This window comes from Phyllopteryx taeniolatus, chromosome 9 (assembly GCF_024500385.1).
Source record: "Phyllopteryx taeniolatus isolate TA_2022b chromosome 9, UOR_Ptae_1.2, whole genome shotgun sequence".
Lineage (NCBI taxonomy): Eukaryota > Metazoa > Chordata > Actinopteri > Syngnathiformes > Syngnathidae > Phyllopteryx > Phyllopteryx taeniolatus.
In genome coordinates this window covers 1884722-1912325 of record NC_084510.1, presented here as the reverse complement: position 1 = coordinate 1912325, position 27604 = coordinate 1884722, and the positions used below count along the sequence as shown (strand labels likewise).

At 44.3% G+C, this 27604-nt stretch overlaps 1 protein-coding gene across 2 annotated transcripts in view; it reads left to right on the top strand.

The window, feature by feature from the left end:
* Window positions 1–27604, top strand: part of fhit (fragile histidine triad diadenosine triphosphatase) — a 346540-nt gene that overhangs the window by 316861 nt on the left and 2075 nt on the right. For both annotated transcript variants that reach the window (XM_061784847.1, XM_061784848.1), the window contains exon 8: window positions 3030–3098. In XM_061784847.1, coding sequence (XP_061640831.1) covers window positions 3030–3098 — 69 coding nt within the window. The remainder of the gene's footprint in view (window positions 1–3029; window positions 3099–27604) is intronic.

The following is a 27604-nucleotide window of genomic DNA, read 5'->3' as shown; positions in this document are numbered from 1 at the left end:
TCTGTTGGGAAAGGAGGGAGACATGTTGCGAAAGGGAGTGGAGCATTTCGGTGATTTCTTGCAGGTTTTTGTCCTGTCATCGAATGTGGGCGCCTTGGAGGGTTAGTGCGTTCTTCAGAGCCTCCGGAGTTGCTAGGTCCATAGTGGCCAAAGTATTCTGTCACGTGGGGGGAGTAGCTGGATCCAAGAGCAGGCAGAGGCAGATGTAAAATGATGAACAGTTTATTGAGGAAAGGTTATGGAGGTGGTTCTGGATGTGTTGGCAGGCGCCGGCATGGACATGTGGCAGGCAGTGGACAGAACAGGCGGCTGGCTTGGTGGCAGAAATGACGTGGGTCAGGAACACGGGAGCACTGGGAACGAGGAGACAGAAGAGTTAACAAGGGAAACGAGGAACAATATAGCTTACTTGACATAAGGTGGACCGTGGTACCGCTAGGAGAGGCTGCAATACTTTGTCGAGGATTTCCGGAAACAGGCAGGCTTATATACACCGGTGGTGATGAGGCTGATGGAAGACAGGTGCTGAAAACAGAGAGGGGAGGGGGGAGAGCGAGGACACAAAGCGCCCTTCCGGCTCCAATAATGGAACTGCAGGGCAGTCAGTATATGACACCATGTTCGACAAAAAAGATCGGAACGTTGTCATTTAAATCGTGTCTTGTAAATCCAAATTTCCGAATATCATCTATACAATAGCCACACATTCACCACTTTATTCACACACATAAAGGCAGCCTCTGAGAAGAATCCCTTTTTTCTGATTCAGGTTTTTTTCAAGGTAGGTCAATGCAACAATGCAGATTTCATGCAAATGATCTCATTAAATAGAAAATGCACATGAAAAGGCAGATGTCGCCAACATGATATCTTTTTTATAGCATTTATAAATATTGTTTCAGCCCACCTCGCAAATTCATCATCTTGTCGCAATGACAAACAATGCTTACAATTTTTTTAGAATGTCCTCGATGATGAATGCACCCACCAAAAATGTTTTATGACCACATTACGTTAGGAAATGTAAAGCATGCAGTGCAGATGATGTTCAAAATATGCTTTGTGAATATCCTGAATCATAGCCAGATTATCATACAGTACATTGGTGATGCTATATAATAATATATATAAAGAAGCCAAATCTTTATGTAATGTCCTGTTGATGGTTGCACAGATGTTTAACCTTTCTTTGTGATAAATTAAATATATTTCAGGGGTAGTTATTCAAATCAACCTTATTTGATACTTCTATCTTTTATTTCTATTCAGACAAATATTGTCTGCCGACAGTGCCAATATGGATGTCAAATTAGCAATGCAATCACAGTAATTCTTTTTCCTTGTAAAATCAATGTAAACTGCCGTTATTACGGTCAAAGTTACCTGACTGATGACTGTAATGACTTCTTTTCAATCATCTGCTGCATAAATCATGTTGACAAAACCACGTGATCAATTAATTTAGCACCGTCAGGTTGATGTTTTGGCAGCACGGTGACCGAGTGGTCCCCATCTTGTCCAAAGTGAGCTGCGATGGTGTCCAGCTCACTCATGCATGACAAGCGGTATAGAAAATGGATGGATAGATGGATGGAAGTAGCTGTTTGGACTACTAATTAAAGCACAAGAGCAGAAAATATTCAGTCTTATACATATACACACACTGTACCAAATGTGACTGTAGTGAGACTCTACAAGGGGTAGCAGCTATTAATTTAAAAGATCAACAAATGAAAATTTGTGAGGAAGAAAAGTGACATTTAAAGAAATGCTCGGTGCTATCTAATCTCTTGACTTCAAAACAGGCAGACAACAGCAAGTCACCTTGCTTGTCATTTTCTTTCTTACTGTATCTTCATCATGGCTTTATTCCCTGTACTGCCAAGCACTGACTAGAAATGTGTTCTGTAGAATATTGCAAGTCTAAGTAACCCCCTTTTTTTTCTTTAGTGACTTTTATATTGTATGTGCCATTTCTACACAAACGTCGACAACCCCCCTCCCCCACCCAAAAAAAACAACAACAAAAAACATGCCCTTTGGCATTTTTGTATGTTTTGGGGTGAAGACTCCGTCTAGTGTCTGCAGATGAGGAAATAGGTGTGTGTGTTCGTGTTTTTAGCTTGTGTCATATATTGTGGGTGCTGAGTTCCTTTTTTGCAATGATAGAATCGAGTGCAGCTTATGACATGCATGGGAAAACACATATTACATCGTTAATGGTAACACACAGTGACGCTATTAAACAGTGGCCAAAAAAATTAAAGAAAAATGCGACTTGTCAGTGTCACCGCTTCAACTGTTTTTTTTTTTTGTATTCCCAAAACGAGTTCCACTACGTTAATTTATTTTGTCTAACTGGCTCAACATAGATGAACACTGTATGTATACATACAACCCAAAAGGATAAAGAACAGAAGCATCATATGCCACAAGCTGCTGATGTTGCTTTTTCAATTGTCCGATTGACTAACGTGCTCAACAGCCAATGAATGTCTTTTCATGTGGACAGAATCCCATTATGTGTGGGCATTGCATACGTTTTCACCCTGGAGGTAGGAAGATCTAAGTTTTGGAAAATATCCATGTACTTGTGGGCTTAACCTCAGTATTTAGTCAATTAAAATGGTGTCTTGAGGACATTACCATACCATCCATGCAGAGAAGCAAATCACAGTTAATCATACAGGCTGCCAGGTTTTTGACAGCAAGGGAATTGTCACCGGAAACAGTTGGATAGGAGCGTTCTGGTGAAAGAAAGTCAATTACATCCTTAAAAGTGGAAGATTAAGGAGTCTCTGTGGTGTCCACACAGCATGCATGGTAGAATTTACGGTTACTCTCCTGTGATTTGTGGCAAAGCCGTACCGCTGTTTTGCTTGTCTAACATTCTGTGAATTAATGACGAGTCTCTACGGAAACACTCTGTCATATCAGTCAGTCAAACAACTCCCAGGTGTTAAAAATGTCTGCCTCTAAACACAGCGCAGCACCTAACCAGTTGGCTTTTATTTTTTGTTTGCTTTCAGCATGTCCATGTCCATGTGCTTCCCAGGAAAGCAGGCGACTTTGAACACAATGATAGTGTCTATGATGAGGTATGGCATTTCTGTTTTGTGCTTTTAGATTTGCATGTCTGTATAGTATGTTTGATTGACAACTCTAAATTGCCCGTAGGTGTGAATGTGACTGGGAATGTTTGTTTGTATGTGCCCTGCGATTGGCTGGCAACCAGTTCAGGGTGTACGCTGATGGCTGGAATGGGCTCCAGCATGACCGCGACCCTAGTGAGGAGAAGCGGCTCAGAAAATGGATGGATATAGTATGTTATGGAAAGCTACATCTGACGTGCACGTCGTCTTGCCTCAACTGCTATATTTATTGTAAAGGCAACAAAACAATTTATGTATGCCTTTTGTGCTGGAACAGTTTACTGTGTAACAGGGGAGTTTGAAATACTACCTCTGTTTAATTTTTTTAAATTATTTTTAATTATTCTGATGTTTATAGAAAATGCAGAAAAGGGTTTTAGAGTACAGACAGGGGCAGAAAGGACAAGGGGGATAAGGGTGTGAACCACAGCTGAATGATAATTAGACAGTCTAGATATTTGACTAAAATGAACTGTAGCAAGCCATGAATGGGGTTATACCGGTAGCGGAGCTAGTGAGGGAGTTGTGAACGTATTCGATCCATGGGAGGAATGTACACCATGAGGAGGGGTTGCGTGCAGCCACACAGCGGAGAGCCGATTCCAGGGATTAACTGGCCTGCTCCGTCTGGCCGTTGGTCTTCGGATGATACCCCGAGGATAAGCTGGCGGCTACGCCTACCGTCTTGCAGAATTCCTTCCAGACCTGAGAAGAAAACTGGGGACCTCGATCGGAGACAATGTCAATGGGAATACCATGGAGTTCAAACACATGCAAGACAAGGAGGTTAGCAGTTTCCAGGGCGGACGGGAGTTTGGGGAGGGGCATATAATGGACACATTTGGAAAAGCGATCGATGATAGTGAGAATTACTGAGTTACCTTCTGAATGGGGCAGGCGATGTGAGACCGAGGGCGGCTTGGAATCGGCAAGGGGTGCATCAGACCAGCTGGGGGCAGGTGTGACGACTTCCCTTGGGCGCAGATGGAGCAGGCCTGGACAAATTCACGGGTGTCTTCAATGAGGCTGGGCCACCAGAAGTGCTGCTGGATGAACTCGGTAGTACGGGTGATGCCAGGGTGACAAGTGAGTTTAGAGTTGTGGGCCCACTGTAGGACTTCAGAATGTGCAGAATCCGCTACAAACAGGCAGTTTGGAGGCCCGGTCTTGGGATCAGGTTGGTTCTTTTGAGCCTCCTTGACCACCTGCTCGATCTTCCACGTGGCTGCTCCAATGAAACAGGATGACGGCAGAATGAGTTCGGGTTCTGCTGAGCTGGAGGGTGGTGAGTGAATACGGGATAGGGCATCTGCCTTGGTTTTACGGTAACCGGGATGGAAGGAGAGACTGAAATTGAACCTACTAAGGAATAGTGCCAAGCGAGCTTGTCGGGGGTTGAGACATTTAGCGGAACGGAGGTAAGCAAGGTTTTTGTGATCGGTCCAAATGAGAACTGGCTGTTCAGTCCCAGTGCCAGTGCCTCCATTCCTCCAGGGTCCATATTATGGCCAGCAGCTCTCGGTTGTCGACGTCATAATTCCTCTCCGCAGGGAATAGGCAACGGGGGTGTAGTTTCTGGGTCGTGGGGTCCCGCTGCGAGAGGACAGCTCCAGCTCCGGAGTCTGAGGCGTCAACCTCCACCACGAACTGGAGGGAGGGGTCAGGGTGGCGCAGAATGGGAGCATTGATGAACAGGGATTTGAGTTTGCTGAATGCTTGGGAGGCTGCTGGGGTCCACTGAAAGGGGGATCGGGTGGATGTGAGGCTGGTGAGCGGGATTGCGGCCTTGCTGTAGTTGCGGATAAATCGACGGTAGAAGTTGACAAATACGAGGAATTCTTCCATTCGTCCCCCTCTCGGATACGGATGAGATGGTAGACGTTTCGGAGGTCCAATTTGGTGAAAATCTGAGCTTTCCAGAGGGGTTCGAAGGACGGGTCAATCAGGGGTAGCAGTGACATATAGTTATTTCGTTGAGTCCACGGTAGTCTATGCATGGGCAGTGGTGTCTTTTTTTTCCACGAAGAACCCGGCCCCGACTGGAGACGAGGAGGGGTGTATGAGTCCAGCAGCCAGTGAGTCCCTGATGTAATCCTCGATTGCTTTTTTTTCTCCGGACGGGAGATATTGGACAGTCGGCTGGTGGGAAGTGGTGCTCCCAGCAAGAGGTCAATGGCACAGTTGTACGGGCGGTGGGGGGGAAGAGATTGCCAAGTCCTTGTTGAATACTGGGGAGAGGTCATAATACTCTTCAGGGACTCGGGAGAGGTCAACGGGCGTGGCAGAGGGTGTTAGGTTTCCAGAGGGGGGTATAGCAGAATGCAGGCAGTGTGAGTGGTAGCGAGGGCTCCATCCAGTTATAGCTAAACATGTCCAGTCTGTGTGTTGTGAGCGAAACCTAGAATGCAAGCAGGGATAGTCATACGGGAGGGAGAGCTAGAGGAAGTAGAGGTGTGGCTCACCACGGTGCTCTTGGTTCGTGGTCTTTTAGGCCGCAGGGGACGTGACAATGAAGTGACCTGATTTACCACAATAAATGCGCAGCCGCTGGATGACATGGCGCTGGCGTTCCTGGGGGTCGAGCCGGGTATTACCAATTTGCATGGGATCACCAGGTGTAATCGGGGGTGACGGAGGGGCAGTACGTGGTGCCGAAGGCGGGTGTGATGCTGCCGGCGCGGAGCTCACGGTGGGAGTGAGCTTGCACACACGAACCCCTCTCTCTCTCATGCTCTCTCACATAGTCTGTTATCTAGGCGGATGGCAAGTGCTACAAGAGCCTCGAGAGAGGAGGGCTCGTACTGGGCAACAAGCTCATCCTTGAGTTGCTCGGAAAGTCCATTAAGAAAGATGCTCCTAACCGCAGCATCATCCCACCCGCATTCTCCCGCAAGGATTCGAAATCCGATGGAATATGCTGCTACGGAACTTGCGCCCTGAGTGAGCGTAAGGAGACGGCGATTGGCTCCTCTGCCCTGAACGGGGTGATCAAATACTTTTTTGAGTTCAGCGGAAAACGAATCGAATGACTGGAGTACCAGGGAGGAGTTGTGCCATAGCGCGGTGGACCATTTGGCTGCTTTGCCGCAGAGAAGGTTAGTGACAAATGCATCCTTTGATTGTTCGATGGCATAACTGTACGGTTGGAGGTTGAATACGAGTGAGCAATTTAGTAAAAACTGGCTACATGTACCTAGGTCCCTGGAGTAGGGCTCGGAAAGAGGGAGATGAGATTCTTTGTACGGGAGGCGGGTGGCTCGGAGGCTGCGGGCTCGGAAGGAGTATTTACGGGACGAAGGTTGGATTGCATTTTAGAAGACAGGAGGGAGACTTGTTGCGTGACGGAGTGTAGAGATTCTATGACATGCACTCACCTTGGAGGGTGAGTGTATGTTGAATCGCCTCCGAGGTTGCTGGGTCCATTTGTGGCCAAAGTATTCTGTCACGTATGGAGAAGAGCTGGACCCAAGAGCAGGCGGAGGCAGATAGATAGTGATGAACAGTTTATTTAGGAAGGTAATGGACGTGGTCCTGGGTGCGTTGGCGGGCAGTGGCGTGGACAGGTGGCAGGCAGTGGAGAGGACAGGCGGCAGGAATGAAATGGATCAGGAACACGGGGAAATACTGGGAATGAGGAAAGACACAGGAGTCAAAAAAGGGAAACAAGGAACAGTGTGGCTTACATGAGGTAAGTGGGTCGTGGTACCGCTGGAATAAGCTGCAATACTTTGGCAAGGCTTACATGTAGGTGGTGACGAGGGCTGATTGGAGACAGGTGTGCGGTTTGAGGAAGGTGCTGAAAGAGAAAGTGGAGGGGAGAGAGAGAGATGGCGCAAAGCGCCATCCAGGCTCCAGAAATGGTACTGCAGGGCAGTACATGACAAGTGGTTCGATAAATAGTGCGAATAGCAGGGGTGAGAATGGGCATCCTTGTCTTGTTCCTCTTTGTAAAGTGAAACTTTGTGAAGTGACCCCATTTGTGGTGAAAGTTGCTTTGGGTGAGTTGTATAACGTTGTGATCCAGTGAACAAATGAGTAACCAAAACCAAATTTATGAAATATTGCAAAAAGAAAAGACCAGTTAACTTTGTATTGTTTTTTCTGCATCTAGAGAGATGACAATTGCTTTTATGTTATTACACAGAGACAAACTTATTAGGTTTATTAGTTGCCTGACATTACTCCACCAATAGTCTGAACTTTAATGAAGCCTGTTTGGTCACAATGTATTATCGATGGAAGAATTTTATTCTAGTCTGTTGGCCAGGGTCTTAGAAATCAATTTTATATCAGAATCAGAATCATCTTTATTTGCCAAGTATGTCCAAAACACACAAGGAATTTGTCTCCGGTAGTTGGAGCCGCTCTAGTACAACAGACAGTCAATTTACAGAACACTTTGGAGACATAAAGACATTGACAAAAAACAACAACAAACAACAATTGTGCAAAAAGATGCAGAGTCCTCTAGCACTTAGAGCAGTTCGAATGGCTAATATTGCAATAGTCCGGTGCAATGACCATTGTGCAAAGGGCACTGAGACTTCAAGGAGTGTATGTGGTTTAAAGTGACGAGTAGTGCGATAATCTGGGACAATGGTTGTGCAAATGTTACAGATACTCCTCAATCAGTGGGCAAATGGAGCAGATGCTACTCTGGCATGAGTGGCCACTATATGCAAATAGTGCAGCACGGCGAGACAACTACAGTGAGTGCACGAGTAATACATAATTGGCCCCACAGAAATGTGACAACGAACTCAAGTCAAAAAATTGCCAGCTTGTTGTAATGGAATTATAAATTAGCTGTTTAAGAAGTTGATTGCAAGAGGGAAGAAGCTGTTGGAATGTCTACTAGTTCTAGTTTGCATTGATCGGTAGCGCCTACCTGAGGGAAGGAGCTGGAAGAGCTGGTGACCGGGGTGGGGAGGGTCCGAGAGGATTTTGCACGCCCTTGTCTTAGTTCTGGCAGCGTGCAAGTCCTCAAGGGTGGGTAGGGGGGTACCGACAATCCTTTCAGCAGTTTTGATTGTCCGTTGCAGTCGGAGTTTGTCCTTTTTTGTAGCAGCACCAAACCAGACTGTGATGGAAGAACACAGGACTGATTCGATGACCGCTGTGTAGAACTGTCTCAGCAGCTCCGGTGGCAGGCCGTGCTTTCTCAGAAGCCGCAGGAAGTACATCCTCTGCTGGGCCTTTTTGAGGACGGAGTTGATGTTGGTCGCCCACTTCAGGTCCTGGGAGATTGTAATTCCTAGGAACTTGAAGGTCTCGACGGTTGACACAAGGCAGCTGGACAACGTGAGGGGCAGCTGTGGCGAAGGATGCCTCCTGAAGTCCACGATCATCTCTACAGTCTTGAGCGTGTTCAGCTCTAGGTTGTGTCGGCTGCACCACAGCTCCAGCCGCTCCGCTTCCTGTCGATATGCAGACTCGTCACCGTCCTTGTTGAGGCCGATGACAGTGGTGTCATCTGCAAACTTCAGCAGTTTGACAGTCTGGTTCGCTGAGGTGCAGTCGTTCGTGTAGAGAGAGAAGAGCAGCGGAGAGAGGACACAACCTTGGGGCGCCCCAGTGCTGATGCTGCGTGTGGATGAGGTGGCCTCCCCCATCCTGACCTGCTGTGTCCTGCCCGTCAGAAAGCTGTAAATCCACTGGCAGATGGCAGGTGAGACGCTGAGCTGGAGAAGCTTGGATGAAAGGAGTTCAGGGATGATGGTGTTGAACGCTGAGCTGAAGTCCACGAACAGGATCCTCGCGTAGGTCCCTGCACTGTCGAGGTGTTCTAGGATGAAGTGCAGTCCCATGTTGACTGCATCATCCGCAGATCTGTTCGCTTGGTAGGCAAACTGCAGGGGGTCCAGCAGGGGACCTGTGACACTCTTGAGGTGGTCCAGCACAAGACGTTCAAAGGACTTCATGACCACAGATGTCAAAGCGACAGGCCTGTAGTCATTCAGACCCGAGATTGCAGGTTTCTTGGGGACTGGGATGATGGTGGAGCGTTTGAAACAGGATGGAACTTCGCACATTTCCAGTGATCTGTTGAAGATCTGAGTGAATACTGGCGCGAGCTGGTCCGCGCAGACTTTGAGGCAGGATGGGGACACGTGGTCCGGGCCTGCCGCTTTGTTAATCTTTTGTTGTTTGAAGATGCGTCTCACATCCTGTTCATGGATGGTTAACGCAGAGGTCAGAGGTGTGATTGTGGTCGCGGGTGCAGCCGGGTTGGTGTGTGGTGTGAAACTGTCCTTTTCAAATCTGCAGTAGAAGGTATTCAAGTCGTTGGCTAGTGTGCTATTGTTCTCAGCTTGGGGGGATCGTCGCTTGTAATTAGTCAGCGACTGGAATGCATGCCAGACTGATTTAGAGTCGTTTGCGTTTTTGTTTTTCCAACTTTGCTGTATAGATCCTCTTTGCAATGTTAATTTCTTTGGTCAGCTGGTTTCTAGCTCGATTATACAGGGCCCTGTCCCCGCTCTGATATGCGTCCTCCTTAGCTTGGCGAAGCTGCTTAAGTTTAGCAGTGAACCACGGCTTATTGTTGTTGAATGTGCGAAATGATTTAATTAGTAATTATCCTTATTAATTAGTGACAGCGGTCGGTAATTCGCTAGGTGAGAGGAGTCTTTCCCTGGTTTCCATAGTAACGAGGCCTCTTTTTCTCTGTCACCATTCTGAAAAAATAGTGGCTCTAGTATAGACCAGAAATGTTCATAAAACTGCGGAAAATCCGTCATTGCCTGAAGCTCTACCCGTTGGCAAAGCCTCATGCAATTCTGCAAGACTTAATGGGGCGACTTTTTACTTTCTGAAGTTACTTGACGGATGTCTAGGTTATTGATAAAAGTTCCAATGTCGTTTTTATTCGGCTTATTGGGAGATGAATATAAGTTACTGTCGTAGTTGTCCAATATATTTATTTCCTGAGGTGATTGAGTAAATTTGCCATTTAAATCCTGTATGGTTGTCCATCCATCCATCCATTTTCTGAGCCGCTTCTCCTCACTAGGGTCGCTGATTGTTATTGGATTTATTTTGGAAGTGTCTATGATGAGGTATGGCAGTTTCTGTCTTGTGCTTTTAGATTTGCATCAGTATGTTACGAAAAGCTACATCTGACTTGCAGGTGATCTTCAGCCTCAACTATTTGTTATAAAGGCATCAAAACACTTAATTTATTGATATATTATTATGGTGCAAATGTAATGATTATATCTTAATTTATGGCACTCAAATCATCCGATTAAAATCTAATAACTGGCAAAAAGGCCCAGTAGGACTCCTTCTTCAGCTTGACGGCATCCCCGACCGCTGGTGTCCACCAACGGGTTTGGGGATTGCCGCCCCGACAGGCACCAACAACCTTAGCTCCAGTCGGCTGCCTCGACAATGGACACGCGGAACATTATCCCCTCGGACTCAGTGTCCCCCACGTCCCAGTTCTGCCAAAGATGGGAGTTAAAACTCCTTTTGATGGGACTCTGCCAGACATTCCCAGCAGACCCTCACAATAAATTTGGGTCTGCCAGGTCGGACTGGCATTTTACTCCACCATCGGAGCCAACTTGCCACCAGGTGGTGATCGGTTGACAGCTCCACCCCGCTCTTCACCCGAGTGTGTAAGACATGCGGCTGCAAGTCCGATGACACAACCACAAAGTCAATCAACTGCGGCCTAGCGTGTCTTGGTGCCAAGTGCACATGTGGACACCCTTATGTCTGAACATGGTGTTCGTTATGGACAGTCCAATAACAGAACACTGCTCAGGTTCCAATCAGGGGGGCCATTTTTTGCAATCACGCCCTTCATGGTCACTGTCATTGCCCACATGAGCGTTGAAGTCCCCCAGCAGACCGAGGGAGTCCCCAATGGGAGCACTCTCCAGGACCCCTCCAAGGACTCCAAAAATGATGGGTACTCTGAGCTGTTGTTTGGTGCATAGGCACAAACAACATTCAGGACCTTGTCCCCCCACCTGAAGGCGGAGAGAGGAGTTGTGTAAATTGCCTCATTTGCAAGCTTGTCTCACCATATTAAGAAGGACAGCCAATATTTTCCCTGAAGTACAGCCTTCTTTTTCATGGCAGTTTTATGCTCTTCTTATGTCTTATTCTTTGGCCTGTTCCCCTTTTCAAAGAAGCTCTCCAAACACTTTTTTTTTTTTTTTCTGATTTTTGCTAGCTTGTGGGCTAACTTTTTACCCTTATCATGTGACCGAGATGAGCATTTTGAACGAGGTACAGGCAGATAGACGTTATTTTCAAAATAAAACTGTTATGAGAGTTTGATGATCGATAAAATATTTATTTTTCAATCTCTCTGTGCTGCTCGGTACCAAATGGTCTGGGCTCGGCACCGGTCCACATCCCAGTGGTTGGCGTCCCATGACGCAGATGACAGGTTGCTTTCTTCAATGTAATGTCTTGCTTCCTCTCTATGGTCTGAACAATTGTTTTATCCAAGGTCATAGCACTAAATTCTGGGGCCCCATACCGTACATAAGCCTTCTGAATGGCCCTCCACTCCACTCCACACACACACACATACCCACACCCACACACACACACACATTCACACACACATTCTATCCTAAAGTTGTTTTACTTTGGATTTTTAATTGTGTTGTTTTCTGTTTGAGCTTAAAGTATTGGATAACAAACAGCAGGCCCATGGATCACTCTCAAAGTACACTACAAGAAAATTTTAATTATCAGCATCAATATTATCAATAATAACTAATACTGCAAGCTTGTGTTTAATGTTAGTAATTTCACATAATTTCTACTTCGCCTTCCCCTAAAGGGGCTATTAGATGCGTTAATGGGTTCAAAGCAGTGTTTTAAAATCAGACCTCATTCTTCTCACCGCTGACCAGGTGGGGTGGGGGTTGGGAATGGGGTCAGTTATTGGTCAACAACAGCAAGTCTCCGAATTTGATAAAAAGGGCTTATTGTTATTTCTATTTTTTTATTTATTATATTCTCTAATGTATCTTGTTTTGAGTGGTTTTATTCATTTTTGCTTATTCGTTTTTCTTTTTAGCCAAAATAATAATAATAATTGTATTTACATTTAAATACCAACTTAAAAATTGGAAGGTGGGTTTACGTCATTATGTATTTGACCCTTTTTGTTGAATACACTGGAGTTGTTTTTGGGGAGTTAAAATTTCCTTGACTCTGCATTGTGCTGTTTTTTTTTTATTTTTTATTTTTTTTTAAATGATCGACGGGATACTTGATGGGCCTGGACTCATTTGTTGTACTTCCTGAGGAAATAGGGCATATACGGGTCATTACAACTGGGCGCTTATCGACACACTCTAGAGAATAAAACGTTAAATTACCATCGTGGCTAATTAGCAAGTAGAAAGAGGCTCCCCAACTCACACATGAAGTGGCGGCACCGGTGACACACACTTTTGAGCCATGAAATAAACTCATTTAAATAAATGGATTCACCCATGTACTACAATAACCCGATACACAGTGACAGTCTTAATTTGAATAAAGCAACCTTATAATTGAAGTTTCACAGCAAAATGCATTTTATCTGAATATTTATGATGTTTGGTTGTTTAACTGACATATTTGATTAAAAGAAAAAAATCTTCAAAACTTTCCAAAAGCCCAGGGTCCCCCTGTGCTTGGGGGACCCTGGTACCCTGGTACAATTCACTACTCATGAAGTAATACACCTGTGGTACCTAATAACTTTAATTAAACATCTGACTTTGAACAAATATGATAGGTGCTATACAGCCTTGAGGAACAAGACTCTCCAAACCAATGAACCACAACATTTCAATAAGAAAATAATGAACATGCCTTTCAGGGTGTTTTAAATTTCAGTGTGACATTTTGAATTTGTAACAAGAGGCTGCAGCAAATGAATATCAATGACTTGCAAGTTTGATATGAATATTCTAATAACCATGGCTTACAAAAAAATGATTCTGCTATACTCTCTTATTGTGCCCGAGGGGAGATATTAAATGTGCCATTCCACGGAAGTCCCAGTAGAAAATGGGTTTGTTTTTAATTTGCATGTGATCATAAGGGTTATCGGGGGAACAGTGGCCCGTTTACCATTTATATTTTTTATGTCATGCCTTCTAAATGAGAGTATTTTTCTTTAGTATGAATAATTGTCTCATGTTTGGAGCGCTCGTACCTTTTCAAGTGTTCTAAAGCCCACATTCACTATGTTTCATGTCATTTGTTTATGAAGACTACTAAAGCGGTAATGAGAGAGTGGATCATTTTTCTACCCACTGTGAACAAATGGAATTGGGGATTTTGGGGATGTTAATACCTATGTCAGTGTATAAGCTGTATGTACACTGCTCTTGCACAAGAAGACAATTGTTTGTCTCCATGTATGATAATCACAAGCTTTCTTGACTGTTGTAAAAATGCCTTAACTCAATAGCCCGCTCTTGTGGAGCAACTTGGCTAATGTGTAGTGATATCTATCTAGCTATCGCATTACATTGTCCTCTTCCCTGAACGCTGCCTTTTTTCTGATTAAGGAGTCTTTTGATGTTGCAGCTGATCTAGGGCTTATTGTTAGAAAAAACACAGTCATTACCGGTACAACCAAATCCTGCAGACGGTCATATGGCCAGTGAAAGAGTCACCCTTCCTGTAAGAGATTGGGGCTCTCAACCCAAAAGTTATGTGCTTGATCTTGTCAAATTATCCTTGAAGAAGATATTGAAGCCCCAGTTCCGCCTGTTGCTGGGTCATTCATGTTCTTAATATTTCTTCCATTAGAACATAGTCCATTAAATTTCCTCTAGTTAGGTTACACTTTAAAGTGCTTTGAGTGCATAAAAAGGTAGAAAAGGACTATCGACTGTAATTGAAATCTATTTACCATTCTGGCATTTTGGAACAATTGCTTTTTTTTTTTTTTTTCTCTCTCTCAACACCACCGCTCAAGTTGAAAACCACTCTAGATATTGACTGATACCTAAAAAGTACCCACTACTGCCACTGCCACAGTTAGAAACGTGAGACGTATTGTGGCTCAGTCAGTGGTCACTGGCATCTGTATCACAGCATAGCATGTATGTTGAACTTTTGCTGGCAATCTAAAATTGTGAGTTTGAGATATCTACTGAACAAAGATACAGTAAAGTGGTTAATATTTGATTATGCAGTAATTAATATCATGCAAGAAAGTCCAAACACGTTTTCCAGTTGCCCCATCAATGTTTTTGGCAGATGTATCGATGCTAAGCACATCAAGAGCACTCAATAATTTTTTATTTTTTTTATAAACTGCCTGCATTGCACTCTTTCACGTCAACACTGAGTGGTGCTGTTTTCACAAAGCACGAGCAATCATTTGAAGAGTAAGTATGACATGAGCTCAAAATGAAGGCGGAGTGGAATTTATTTCCCAACTGAAGTCAAGATGTGCCTGTTTAATGTGCGAGGAAGCCGTTTCATGAATGAAAGAGTATGTTTGAAGAAAATTTGGAAACAAACCTCGGGCAACACGTCCTACGCTGGTGACATTCAAGCACATTGTCAGTTTTTATAGCAGGTCCACTTAAAGATTGATATATCTTAAATAATTTCTGGCTTAAACTGAACTGCAGCTGTATCTTAGGTGCAGCAGAAGTGCTTTGGAATAACTACATTGTCTCTGAAGATGCAGATTCATCAGGTCATTACAGGGCATTCTTGGTTTACGTTGGTGACGTAACCTGAAATATGTCCGCAAGTCGGAACCCGTTATAGTCTGTCACTAACTTATGTTAAATGCAGTAGTAAAGTAAAAATGACAGTAAATATTTTTATGAAAACTCTAGGTCATAAATATAACAATCAAATGAAAACAGTAATTACACAATCACTGTAAAAGCCCTGCGATTGGCTGGCAAACAGTTCAGGGTCCACCCCGCCTCCTGCCGGATGAAAGCTGGGATAGGATCCAGCACGCCTGCGACCCTAGTGAGGAGAAGCAGCTCAGAAAATGGATGGATGGACTGTAAAAGACTGGACTGTCTGGGTTTCATTCTCCCAAAAATCACAAATTACCTTCATCTCTCCTGATGGAAAATTATGCATCGGACAATATTTTACTTCTGGTAAGAAAAAAAAACGTTAAAATTTGTCTTATCAAACATAAATTAAGCTAATGTGACCTACAAATAAAATCTCAATTTAGTGACTTCAACACTGCAAAATCAAACAACCTTAGCTCCCTTTCTTATGTAATGCTGCTATATTTCTCATTTCCCCCGAGTCGAGTTCCTCATGAGAGTGTCCACATTTCCATCCCTCAATGTGTAGTATTGTGAACTTTAAAAGCATCCATGTATGTCATTGTCCAGTGGGGACTGTCACGCTTGCACAGGAGCATGGATGAGGACATAATTATTTAATTTTATTTCTTCAGGGAATCTGGAGGCAACATGCTCAATCAAGGGGGTATTTTAAACAGGTCTTTTCCCGCATTTTATAACATATCTATGTATTGCAAAATGACTTTGGTCACGTACAAAAGGTAGCTGGGAGAAACGCTTTGGGAAATTCTTCCATCTCTGGTCCCAAATGGGAGTGGAAATAGAATAGTAAACAATGGGACAGCAAGAGCGATGTCCTGGGATGGGTTTTTGAGGACAGTGACAAACTCCCAAGCTGATCAGTGTCCTCTCCGTATTCTCAAATAGCAATACTCCTGTGGTGTAATTAGGAAAATTCAAGGGAAAGAGTATGATACAGAGAAAGCCCCCACATATAGCAAGATAGTAGATTCAAGAAGAAAGTCATACAACAAAGGGAAAGTGAAGGTCAAAGTATTTTTGCAAGTAAAATTCCAAGCGGTTTAAAAAAAAAAAAAAAAACTTACGCTCAAGATTTGATTTCATGGTTTCTGGTTCGAGAACCAATTTTAAATTTAACTTTAATCATGGGTTTCATAATTTGAGGTTAATTCACATTGACCTCAAGATTGTGTCCCGAGAGTGGTGGGAAAGTCATTTAATAATCTGAACCTTACTTAGCAGAACTTTGCATTTCCCCATCATCAAGATATGGAAAAAGGTCTCACAGTCAGACTCATTCGCACACTAATCTCAATACATATTTTAATAATTTACTAATAAAAAGTATAGCTGCAGGCTAGAGTATTTTGAAAAAATACATTGATTGTATTCATGGATAAGGGTTGAATAAGGTTTCTTCAAAAAAGGAGCTAAAATTTGGTTTAGCATTATAAAGACACTGGTCTGTAGAGATGTGTCTTCCCAGCTCTTCCGGGGGGATCCCGAGGCGTTCCCAGGCCAGCCGAAGGACGTAGTCTCTCCAGCATGCCCTGGATCGTCCCCGGGGTCTCCTCCCGGTGGGACGTGCCCGGAACACCTCACCAGGGAGCCGTCCGGGAGGCATCTGAGATCCTCCCGAATGACCGAGCTTCACACCCTATCTCTAAGGGAGAGCCCGGACACCCTGCGGAGGAAACTCATTTCGGCCGCTTGTATCCGAGATCTTGTTCTTTTGGTCACGACGCACAGGTCCTGACCATAGGTGAGGGTAGGAACGTAGATCGACCGGTAAATTGAGAGCCTCGCCTTCCGGCTTAGCTCCTTCTTTACCACAACGGATCGATACAAAGTCCGCATCACTGCAGACGCTGCACAGATCCGCCTGTCAATCTCCCGTTCCATTCTTCTCTCACTCGTGAACAAGACCCCAAGATACTCGAACTTGAACTTGAACACCCTTTTCCGACTGAGGACCATGGTCTCAGATTTGGAGGTGCTGATTCTCATCCCAGCCGCTTCACACTCGGCTGCGAACTGCTCCAGTGAGAGTTGGAGGTCACGGCTTGATGAAGCCAACATAACCACTTCATCTGCAAAAAGCAGAGATGCAATACTGAGGGACCAAACCGGACCCCCTCGGCTGCGCCTATAAATTCTGTCCATAAAAGTTATGAACAGAATCGGTGACAAAGGGCACCTTGGCAGAGTCCAACCTTCACCGGAACCGAGTCCAACTTACTGACGGATATGCGGACCAAACTCTGACTCCGGTCGTACAGGGACCGAACAGCCCGTATCAGGGGGTTCGGTACCCCATACTCCCGAAGCACCCTCCACAGGACTCCCCGAGGGACACGGTCGAACGCCTTCTCCAAGTCCACCAAACACATGTAGACTGGTTGGGCGAACTCCCATGCACCCTCGAGGACCCTGCCGAGGGTGTAGAGCTGGTCCACTGTTCCACGGCCAGGACAAAAACCACACTCCTCCTCCTGAATCTGAGATTCGACTTCCCGACGGACCCTCCTCTCCAGTACCCCTGAATAGACCTTACCAGGGAGGCTGAGGAGTGTGATCCCCCTGTAGTTGGACCACACCGCCTTCTTAAAAAGGGGGACCACCACCCCAGTCTGCCAATCCAGAGGCACTGTCCCCAATGTCCACGCGATGTTGTAGAGGCGTGTCAACCAGGACAGCCCCACAACATCCAGAGCCTTTAGGAACTCCGGGCGAATCTCATCCACCCCCGGGGCCCTGCCACCGAGGAGCTTTTTAACTACCTCGGTGACCTCAAACCCAGAGATAGGAGAGCCCGCCTGAGAGAACCCAGACTCTGCTTCCTCATGGGAAGGCGTGTCGGTGAAATTGAGGAGGTCTTCAAAGTATTCTCCCCACCAACTCACAACGTCCCGAGTCGATGTCAGCAGCGCCCCATCCCCACTATACACAGTGTTGATGGTGCACTGCTTCCCCCTCCTGAGACGCTGGACGGTGGACCAGAATTTCCTCGAAGCCGTCCGGAAGTCTTTCTCCATGACCTCACTGAACTCCTCCCATACCCGAGTACCACATGCCAAAAAGGCCCGATAGGACTCCTTCTTCAGCTTGACGGCATCCCTCACCATTCGTGTCCACCAACGGGTTCGGGGATTGCCGCCACGACAGGCACCGACCACCTTACGGCCACAGCTCCGGTCGGCCGCCTCAGCAATGGAGGCGCGGTACATGGTCCACTCGGACTCGATATCCCCCGCCTCCCCCGGAACATGAGCAAAGTTCTGTCGGAGGTGGGAGTTGAAACTCCTTCTGACAGGGAATTCTGCCAGACGTTCCCAGCAGACCCTCACAATACGTTTGGGCCTGCCACGTCGGACCGGCATCTTCCCCCACCATCGGAGCAAACTCACCACCAGGTGGTGATCAGTTGACAGCTCCCCCCCTCTCTTCACCCGAGTGTCCAAGACATGCGGCCGCAAGTCCGATGACACGACCACAAAGTCGCTCATCGAACTGCGACCTAAGGTGTCCTGGTGCCAAGTGCATGTGTGGACACCCTTATGCTTGAACATGGTGTTCGTTATGGACAATCCGTGATGAGCACAGAAGTCCAATAACAGAACACCGCTCGGGTTCTGATCGGGGGTGCTGTTCCTCCCAATCATGCCCTTCCAGGTCTCACTGTCATTGCCCACGTGAGCATTGAAGTCCCCCAGAAGGACGATGGAGTCCCCAGCGGGAGCGCTCTCCAGCACCCCCTCCAAGGACTCCAAAAAGGGTGGGTACTCTGAACTGCTGTTTGGTCCATAGGCACAAACAACAGTCAGGACCCGTCCCCCCACCCGAAGGCAGAGGGAGGCTACCCTCTCGTCCACCGGGGTGAACCCCAACGTACAGGCGCCAAGCCGGGGGGCAAGAAGTATACACACACCTGCTCTGCGCCTCTCACCGTGGGCAACTCCAGAGTGGAAGAGAGTCCAACCCCTCTCGAGAGGACTGGTACCAGAGCCCGAGCTGTGTGTGGAGGCGTGTCCGACTATATCTAGTCGGAACTTCTCAACCTCACACACCAGCTCGGGCTCCTTCCCTACTAGAGAGGTGACATTCCATGTCCCTAGAGCCAGCTTCTGTAGCCGGGGATCGGATCGCCAAGGTCCCCGCCTTCGGCCACCGCCCAGCTCACACTGTACCCGACCCCTATGGCCCACAGGTGGTGAGCCCATGGGAAGGGGGGCCCACGTTACCCTTTCAGGCTGTGCCCGGTCGGGCCCCATGGGTGCAGGCTCGACCACCAGGCGCTCGCCTTCGAGCCCCACCACCAGACCTGGCTCCAGTGGGGGACCCCTGTGACACGCGTCCGGGCAAGGGAAAACGAAGTCCATTGTTTGTCGTCATCATTAGGGGTCTTTGAGCCGTGCTTTGTCTGGTCCCTCACCTAGGACCTGTTTGTCATGGGTGACCCTGCCAGGGGCATAAAGCCCCAGACAACATAGCTCCTAGGATCACTGGGACACACAAACCCCTCCACCACGACAAGGTGACGGCTCAAGGAGGGGATGATAAATATATATATTTTTAAAATGTCTCCAGGTACCCCCTCATACAGTAGCTTTGCATGTGCTCCCAAGGCGAATAGTGCATCATAATTTCTCAGTGAGGTCTTGCGCTTTTGTTAAAGATCAGGAAACTGAGAAATTATTAATTTCCGTAAATACCCACCTACCACGGTTATCTTGTGACTTATGACAAAATGGAGAGCTGTGTTTTTACAAATTGAATTAGTCTTTTGGTATTAGATAGGTCTTGGCCATGTTTCTAATCTCGACAGAAATATTTAATATTATTTCCAACTGTTTTTACTGTAGTTGTCAAACTACTAGAATTTTAGACTGCCTGTTTCTTTTATTTTATTTTATAAAAGACAGAGTAGGTATATAGTTCGAGCCAGAAGTATTTCAGAAGTAGAATCACCTTTATTGTCATTGCCTCTAAAAAAATGTCAAGACGAACGTTCCTTGTGCAGCTCACACAATGTATCAATAAATAATACCAAATAAAAACAACGTGTCAATACACAAAATCAATAAGTATCTATAATAGTGCCCGTAAAGTGATCCTTGCTCTTCTCCTTGCGGGCCATTTTCACCTGTCTGATGACTTTTTCAGGTTTTGTCTGGCTGCGCTGTACAGTGTACAGTCCTGTCACCTCATTCGAAAGGCATGTCCTGTTCCTCTATAGAATATATGAGTTTCACTTTTTAAATTGACCTACTGAAATAAATTGATAACTGCTGTCAAGGTAGCTTGCCTTGATGAAACAATAATACAGACAGTATGTTTTTAGTTATTTATTTGTCGCTTATTCGCATTTGACCTAATGAGTTACTCACAAAAATTCTTATATAAGGATAAATTGGGTGGCCTTAGCTCATCTGTAATGACTTGAGGCTCTCGGTTTAAGTTCCGCTACGGCCAAATGAAAATGGAAATTTGTTGGAGAGATTCTTGTCTGCTTTCTGACTACCAAGTGCCCTTGAGCAAGGCACCGACCCCATCATCTATACCTCAAGAGGTTCAGCTCCCTTCGTGTGCCCCTTTCTGACATCTCTCCTTACATGCCTGCATGTGTGGGATCTGGTTCACTGTGTGGTCTGCAAAACAAATATAGAGCAGAGTATAAGCTATTTTTTGGGGAGATTTGAATGAGTCATTAAATTAGCTTGCTGCTACATGGGGACCACTTGGAAGATGATTAATAAACCATACAGGGTCCTCAGTTTGCGTCGCAGTTCTTTTCCTATAACGACAGCATAATGTGAATTTATACAAGTCTGATACCGTAGTCTATTACTATTCTACACCAAGGCAGTAGTACAGTCATAATTACAGTAAATATTTGTATGAAAAACACTTATAGGCAATAAATATTAAACAATCAACAGCAATGCTCACCATCTGGAACCCTGCACCTTATATGTCGGGACCGTCATAAACTAAGGACCCCCTGTAATTGCTTTTATGTTTATGCCAAGAGCATTGTGTATTAAAAGCAAGAAGGCTTAAATGTAGCTGTATACAACGCTGTTTTCACCACCTTAAAGATGCATAAGCAAAATGTCAGCAACTGTTGTGTGTTCACTGAATCCCACAGCACCTTGTGGTAATCCAGTGATTAATATAGAGGAAGACATTGACCATGCAATTACTCAGTCTAGTTCGAAGGACAGAGGTGGGGTTGGTTTGGGCCTTGACCAAATGTTGTGTCATTCGGGATTCCTGCAAATAGGGATTTTCTACTAAACCCCTCCACCATGTTTGTTACCAGTATATTGATAGTTGACCACAGTGCCGTGGAGGCTTTTTATCTGCTTCGGTTGTAGATGGTACAGAGGTCAAGCCGACCCCTGGGTCACCATGTGGGGTCAATGCTTAATGAAAGCATATCCTGTTTGATGTATGATTGTAGTCTGGGTGCTGTCCAACACCCAAGCAGCAGAAGAGAAAATGGGGCTACCAAAGGTTAATCAACTGCACTTTCTTTCTCTTTCTCCTGCCTGATATTGCGTTTGCAACTGTGAACGATTGGTGCTGATAGGGCTCCATTGCTCCATAAAGTGTGGGTATGAAATCCTGTCATTCCAATCCCAAATTACTTTGTTTTATTTTTTTTACATTGTCCTGTAAGTACCGTATTTTCACGACCATAGGGCGCACCGTATTAAAAGGCGCAGTCTCATTTACGGGGCCTTTCTCTATATTTAACACATACATAAGGCGCACCGCATTATTGGGCGCAGGCATGGTAAAACATACGCTAGCTTAAAACATACGATAGCATGCATGCACGCTAAAACAATGTTTTTAAAAACGCAGCAGGAGCAAAACTGAGTTCGGTTGTACTTTATTGAAGTATTTAACGATCTACTCACGTTATTTTTTGATCAATCCTCATGCACAAATCCATCAAAGTCCTCATCTTCTGTATCCGAAATGAACAGCTGGGTAAGTTCTCCATCAAACACGCAAGGTTCCCTCTCGTCATTGGAGTCAGTCTCGTTCCCGTGCGGCTCCTCAGAAATGATGCCGGCTTTTACGAAAGCTCGAACAACAGTGCAAGCAGACACGTTAGCCCAAGCATCCACAATCCATTCACATATGGTGGCGTAACTCGACCGGTGTTGCCTCCCAGTCTTAGTAAAGCTGTGTTCGCCATCTGTCATCCATGACTTCAACGCCAGCTTTTCCTTGTAATCCGCCGGAAGTTACTGCACCACGGTAGTCCTTGCCCGGATGGATAAATGGCGCCGTTTCATAAAACGAAAGCACCAAGACGGACCTCCTTGAAAATGTTCCATTTTCATTTCTTCTGCAAGCGTTATTGCCCTCAGTCGAAACTGTCGAGACACTTCTCCCGGCTGTTCTTTGCTCATTAATCCATTGCTCGAGTTGGTCTTCCAACTCGAGCCGCCTCGCCTTGTTTCCGCGGAAACTCAGCTTCGTCTTCTTGACTTGGCGAAGCTCGTTTTCCTGCTTCCTCCACTTGCGAACCATGGATTCATTGATCTTGAATTCTCTCGCGGCTGCTTGATTCCCATGTTCCTCCGCGTAACTGACAGCTTGCAGTTTAAACTGTGCTTGGTAAGCGTGTCTCTTCGTAGGTGCCATTTTCGGGAGTGTCCTTAGCCAAAGCGATGTTGTTTTACACAATGCACACCCCGGCGCTATATACCTACTGGGGGCGTGGCTTTAGCATCCTCCTTCATGCACCCTTCCCCCTTTACGTCCGCATGCTGTCCTCAGCCACGTCCGCTTTTCCTCTGTATAAGCAGCGTGTCGGGAGGAAATGCTCCCAGTCAGTGAACTGTTTCATCAGATATATGAAATATATATATCAGAATTTTCAGCACAAGTCCTGAAAAGTAGATTTTTAAATGTTTCGGGGGCTTCTTTGCAATAAAAATATTTTAAGAGAAAATTGCAAAAATAATTGCAACATGTACAATGGCTGTTACAGCCGGTACTAGCTCTGCTTGTATCCGAGGTGGGTAGTAATGCGTTACATTTACTCTGTTTTATTTGCTTGAATAACTTTTGGGAAAAACTGTACTTGTCAGAGTTGATTCAATGCAATGTTCTTTTGACTCATACTCAAGTATTTGTATTACCATAAAAAGGAACACTATCCTTACTCCATTCCATTGATTTACATTGCATTTGCTACTTATGATCGTGTAACCCGGGTTAATTTTACAGGTGCCTGCGAATCTCTCTGCCTTCTCATCATAATGCACAAAATATTGCACAATTTCGAACCACGATCACTTCTTCTGCCAACATTATTTCCTTTTTATCATGGTACATGGTCCTTTGAATTTACTTAATTTGAACATGAACATCGCACATGATTAAAATGTGTTAAAATGACATAATTTACCCCTCTTCAAAAAACAATAAAAAATAATTTTAACACATTTTAATCACGTACAACTGATGTACATGTTCAAATTAAGAAAAATTTAAAGGACTTTTTTTTTCAGTGTAGGTATTTTACTAAATCCAGAAAAACGCCATTTTCTTTCCTTTTCTCTGTGCCAGATTTTGGGCACATGAATTTAGCGGAAGTCCACTAAAATCGCATTTTCTCATTGTTTCGCGCAAGGTAATACTTGTTCTTTTCAGATTACGTTGTTGGGAAATCCCTTTACCACCTTGTTTTTGGAAATTTTAAATTTGGTTGAGATTTCCTGTGGTTCTGACAAAGGTGAAAATAATCCTCGATTTCGGCGTCAAAAAGCACAAGTTCATAAAATTGGAACATGATACAAAAATATATGGTCCTGATTCACTATTATTATTCTTGTTTTCTGTGACGTTTGAAGTGAGATGGCTCGAGCGGTCGCCATTGAAAAATTTGAAAACGGCCTGTTTAAATATTGAATTTTCAACTCAAAATACTAATACCAAAGAGTCATGGTTTCTGTCTCAAATGTACAAATGATTTACATTAATTTCTGGGCAAGAAAAGTTTGGCTAATTTACAACATATAAAGGGGTATAAGCGACAATTCTGACAAGTATCGTTATAACGAAAGGAGGACCAGGAGTAATAAACAGGAAAAGACCACTAAGCCAATCTATCGTCAAAATCCAATTTTCACTGAAGTATCGCTGGAACCGTGTTTGTTAAAGTGGAGAGGAACCATTTATGAACAGCAAATTTTTAAGTGTATGGCTAGAAAGAAAATAGACAAAAAGACGGCACAGTCACATGTACTTATTCATTCATTCAAGTGTAATCATGTACGTATGTATTTGAAGGAGTTTTTTTGGTGTTGTTTGTTTTGGCTGAGACGCAAATGTTCCTGAAAAAAATCTAAATGTGATAGGGATTGGCATCTCTGGGCTCGCACTCGTGGCTCAGCTCAGTAGAACTGAGAAAGGGAGAAATCAGTTCATAAAGTGATTCCATTCATTATTTTCCCTCCAAAGATCTGTTTGTTTGAGCACGTCATTCAGGAACAACACAACAATACTCAAGCCCATTATATCGCTCTGCTCCCCACCCAAAAAGAAAATGCAAAAACAAAATTTTCATTCTGACTTCATGCACTGTGACTTTTTTTCTGTGCAATACGTGGGAGGTGTACAATTCCATGAGTGATTAAAATCCAATCCTTCAGATTGGATAGGATTGCTGAAAGGTGGGAATGGTTTCACAAATAAAGTGTGAAAAAGGGCTGCTGAGGAATTACCTGCTGTTGTAGCAGCAGGAGGACGAGGAAGATGGAGAAAAGAATAAATTAGTCCAAGACGCTTTTGAAAATGAATTGTCACCCTCTAGGTTAATACTTTGCCGGCAGCCACAACCCACAACTGTAAAAGTATTTACATGATGATGATCGAAATGATGGGTGTAGATGGCCCATCCTCAACTCACAATAAATAGGCCTTCAACATTGTATGTATTTGTATCATGTATGCAGCCCATAGTTCAAGTCAGCCACTACACCACCAGTGACGAATGGGTGTTTTAATTTCTTTGGATTTATGTTGTCACACTGTGATTGACTGATGACCAGTCTAGGGTGTACCTTCACCTCTCGAGCAGGACAGTACTTATTCATTCATTCAATTGTACGTATGTCCTGTATGTAAAACAGGACAGTCTCAAAATTTTATTAATATTATTGGATGTGTTCAGAATGTCCACAGCACTGTTCTGTGTTATTTGCTAAACAATTCAGGAATTGATTATTATTCTATTTACTAAGTCCATCGAATTAATTGAGTTTACCACCTCTCGTGTGTATACACTGTATTCACGCAGCCATGCATTTGTTTATTTATAAAAAAATTATGTTTTTTTTATATATGCATGCGTCATTTAATTATGTGAGGAAAAAAGGCAAACAAATATACAAACAAAAACAACAGATCGAAAGGCAGTAGGAAGAAGTATATATTTATCTGTTCCTACCCCTTTAATCTCCCTTCCATCATCAATATCGCAAAAGTATTGCATCATTTTCCATGTACTATTGCCATAACATAACATGTAATATTATATACAACGTACAATACACTATATGCAATACACTTTGCAATCTACGAACCATATTTATATATGTATAATTATGCAAAGCATACTATTAGACTTTATGCAATAAATACAATTAGATTTAGCTGTAAGATATTTAATATATTTATTAAAAATAATAAACAATATCCTTATACAATGGACTTCTCTCTAAGATTTTCCTAACGCCTTAATAAAGAATTTCTAAAAGAAAATATTTAAAATGGGATTGGCCAACACGGGCCTATGTACTCAAGATAAGACTGATAATTATCTTCATGCCACTTGGTCCTGTCAACCAGTTCCTTTCTTCCCTTAAAGTCGAGAACCTATTACTTATCAAATAGGATTTTATATACAGTGACTTGAGTGGCAAAAATACCAAATCATGCATAATTAAGGGCCTCGGGTGGTCTGCTATCTGTCTGAGTTGCACAAAGGTTCCTGGTGCATCTGTGGCCCATTATTGTTTTGTGAATAATACACAGCAGTCCCCTGAACATTTACAGTAACAGGTGTGTCAAACTCATTTCTGTTGCAGGCCACATTGTAGTTATGGTTTCCCTTAGAGGGCCATTATGAATATGAAACCATAAATATGTTTAATTGTCTCATTATAGTAGTATTACATAGACCCAACAAATTGATGGATAACTAGTTTTTAAATAAGAAGTGAAGAATAATATTTTGTTCAGCTATTGTTCAAGTTCCTGTGAAAGGTTGTTTGGAGCCAAAAAAATGTTTGCAATATCTCAAAGTTATTTATTAGTGTAGAGTATATTGGTTTTGGATTAAAAACAAAAATTTAGGAAAAGAATACGCTGAAAGTGACGCCTGCGTTGCTTCCGGTTTAGCTCGATTTTACGTTTCACGTTATAATCAAACTATTTTTGTCACCTAAAGGAGCACCACATCTCTTTTTATATTCAGAAATTTTGGATAAAGTGACGAAAAAATTCTGTCTCATAATCTGAAGGTTGCTATGAGCCATGAGTTTTCGATTTCAGCAGTTTCACTGTTTCACTCAAACACACAAAAATGACGCAGAAAGTGGAATTTTATAGAAAATGTAATAATATCTAAGGGGGGAAACTACAGGGAAACAATACAGAGGGACTGGACTACAAAGATTACGAGTAAACGTACACAAACAATAAAATGTAGGGCAAATGACTGAACTCGTGATGTGAGGGTGGAATGAGCATGTGCAGTGACAATGCCAGAGTTGCGAACTTCTGTTACCGTTATTATAATCCAATTATGCACCAATTTGTGCTCCGGAAACCACACGCTGTACTCGCGTTGTGTTGAAAAGAATTTAGACAGGCTGGTCGGTCTTCCAGATAGCTGGGCCGGGTAGCCGAACAGGTGTATTTGAAGAAAAAGGAGGAAAAACAGAACAGCAGGGGTAGGGTGGCCAAACCGCCTTGGTGACGGTGTTCGTCACAGGCTCAGAGGAAACTTGCGCCGCAATTCCTTCCGGACTGATCTTTTATCCGCAACTTAGCGACCCCACACAGAAGTGTTGTTTCGGGGCGCTGGCAGAGTGCTTCTGCCCTCCGCACTCGTCGACGCAGTGAGGAAGGTTGCGTGCGTCTCCGCAGCCTTGTGGTGAGAGGCGGGTGCGCCAGGTTCTTTGGCAGGTTGAAAAAAAAAACGAGAGGCCCAGAAAATAGGGGCTCCTGACTTTTATGCACAGGAGAGAGGGCTGGCCCAGGGAGCAAAAGGAAGACAGACCGCGCCTCTTAGTATTCATTTTCATCCTCGGCTTATTTGTGGTTTTAAAACCAGTGGAAATAAGACATTAATTATTGGATCAAAGACAAAGAAATCTGTTCCCAGCTTTGCATTGTCACACACACACACCCTGGTTAATCAATGAGTGTTTCAATTTTATGTGGGGGCTGAGATTTGTGCTGTGTGAGGTGAAACATCTCATCTGATTCAGTTGAAAAACAGATTTGACAGACCTATGGCAAACAATCATTATTGACACTTGTGTCATGATTTATACTGGGAGCATTCATTCATAAGAAGGGGGACGGGAGGGTGTTTTCCAACTACAGGGGGATCACACTCCTCAGCCTCCCTGGTAA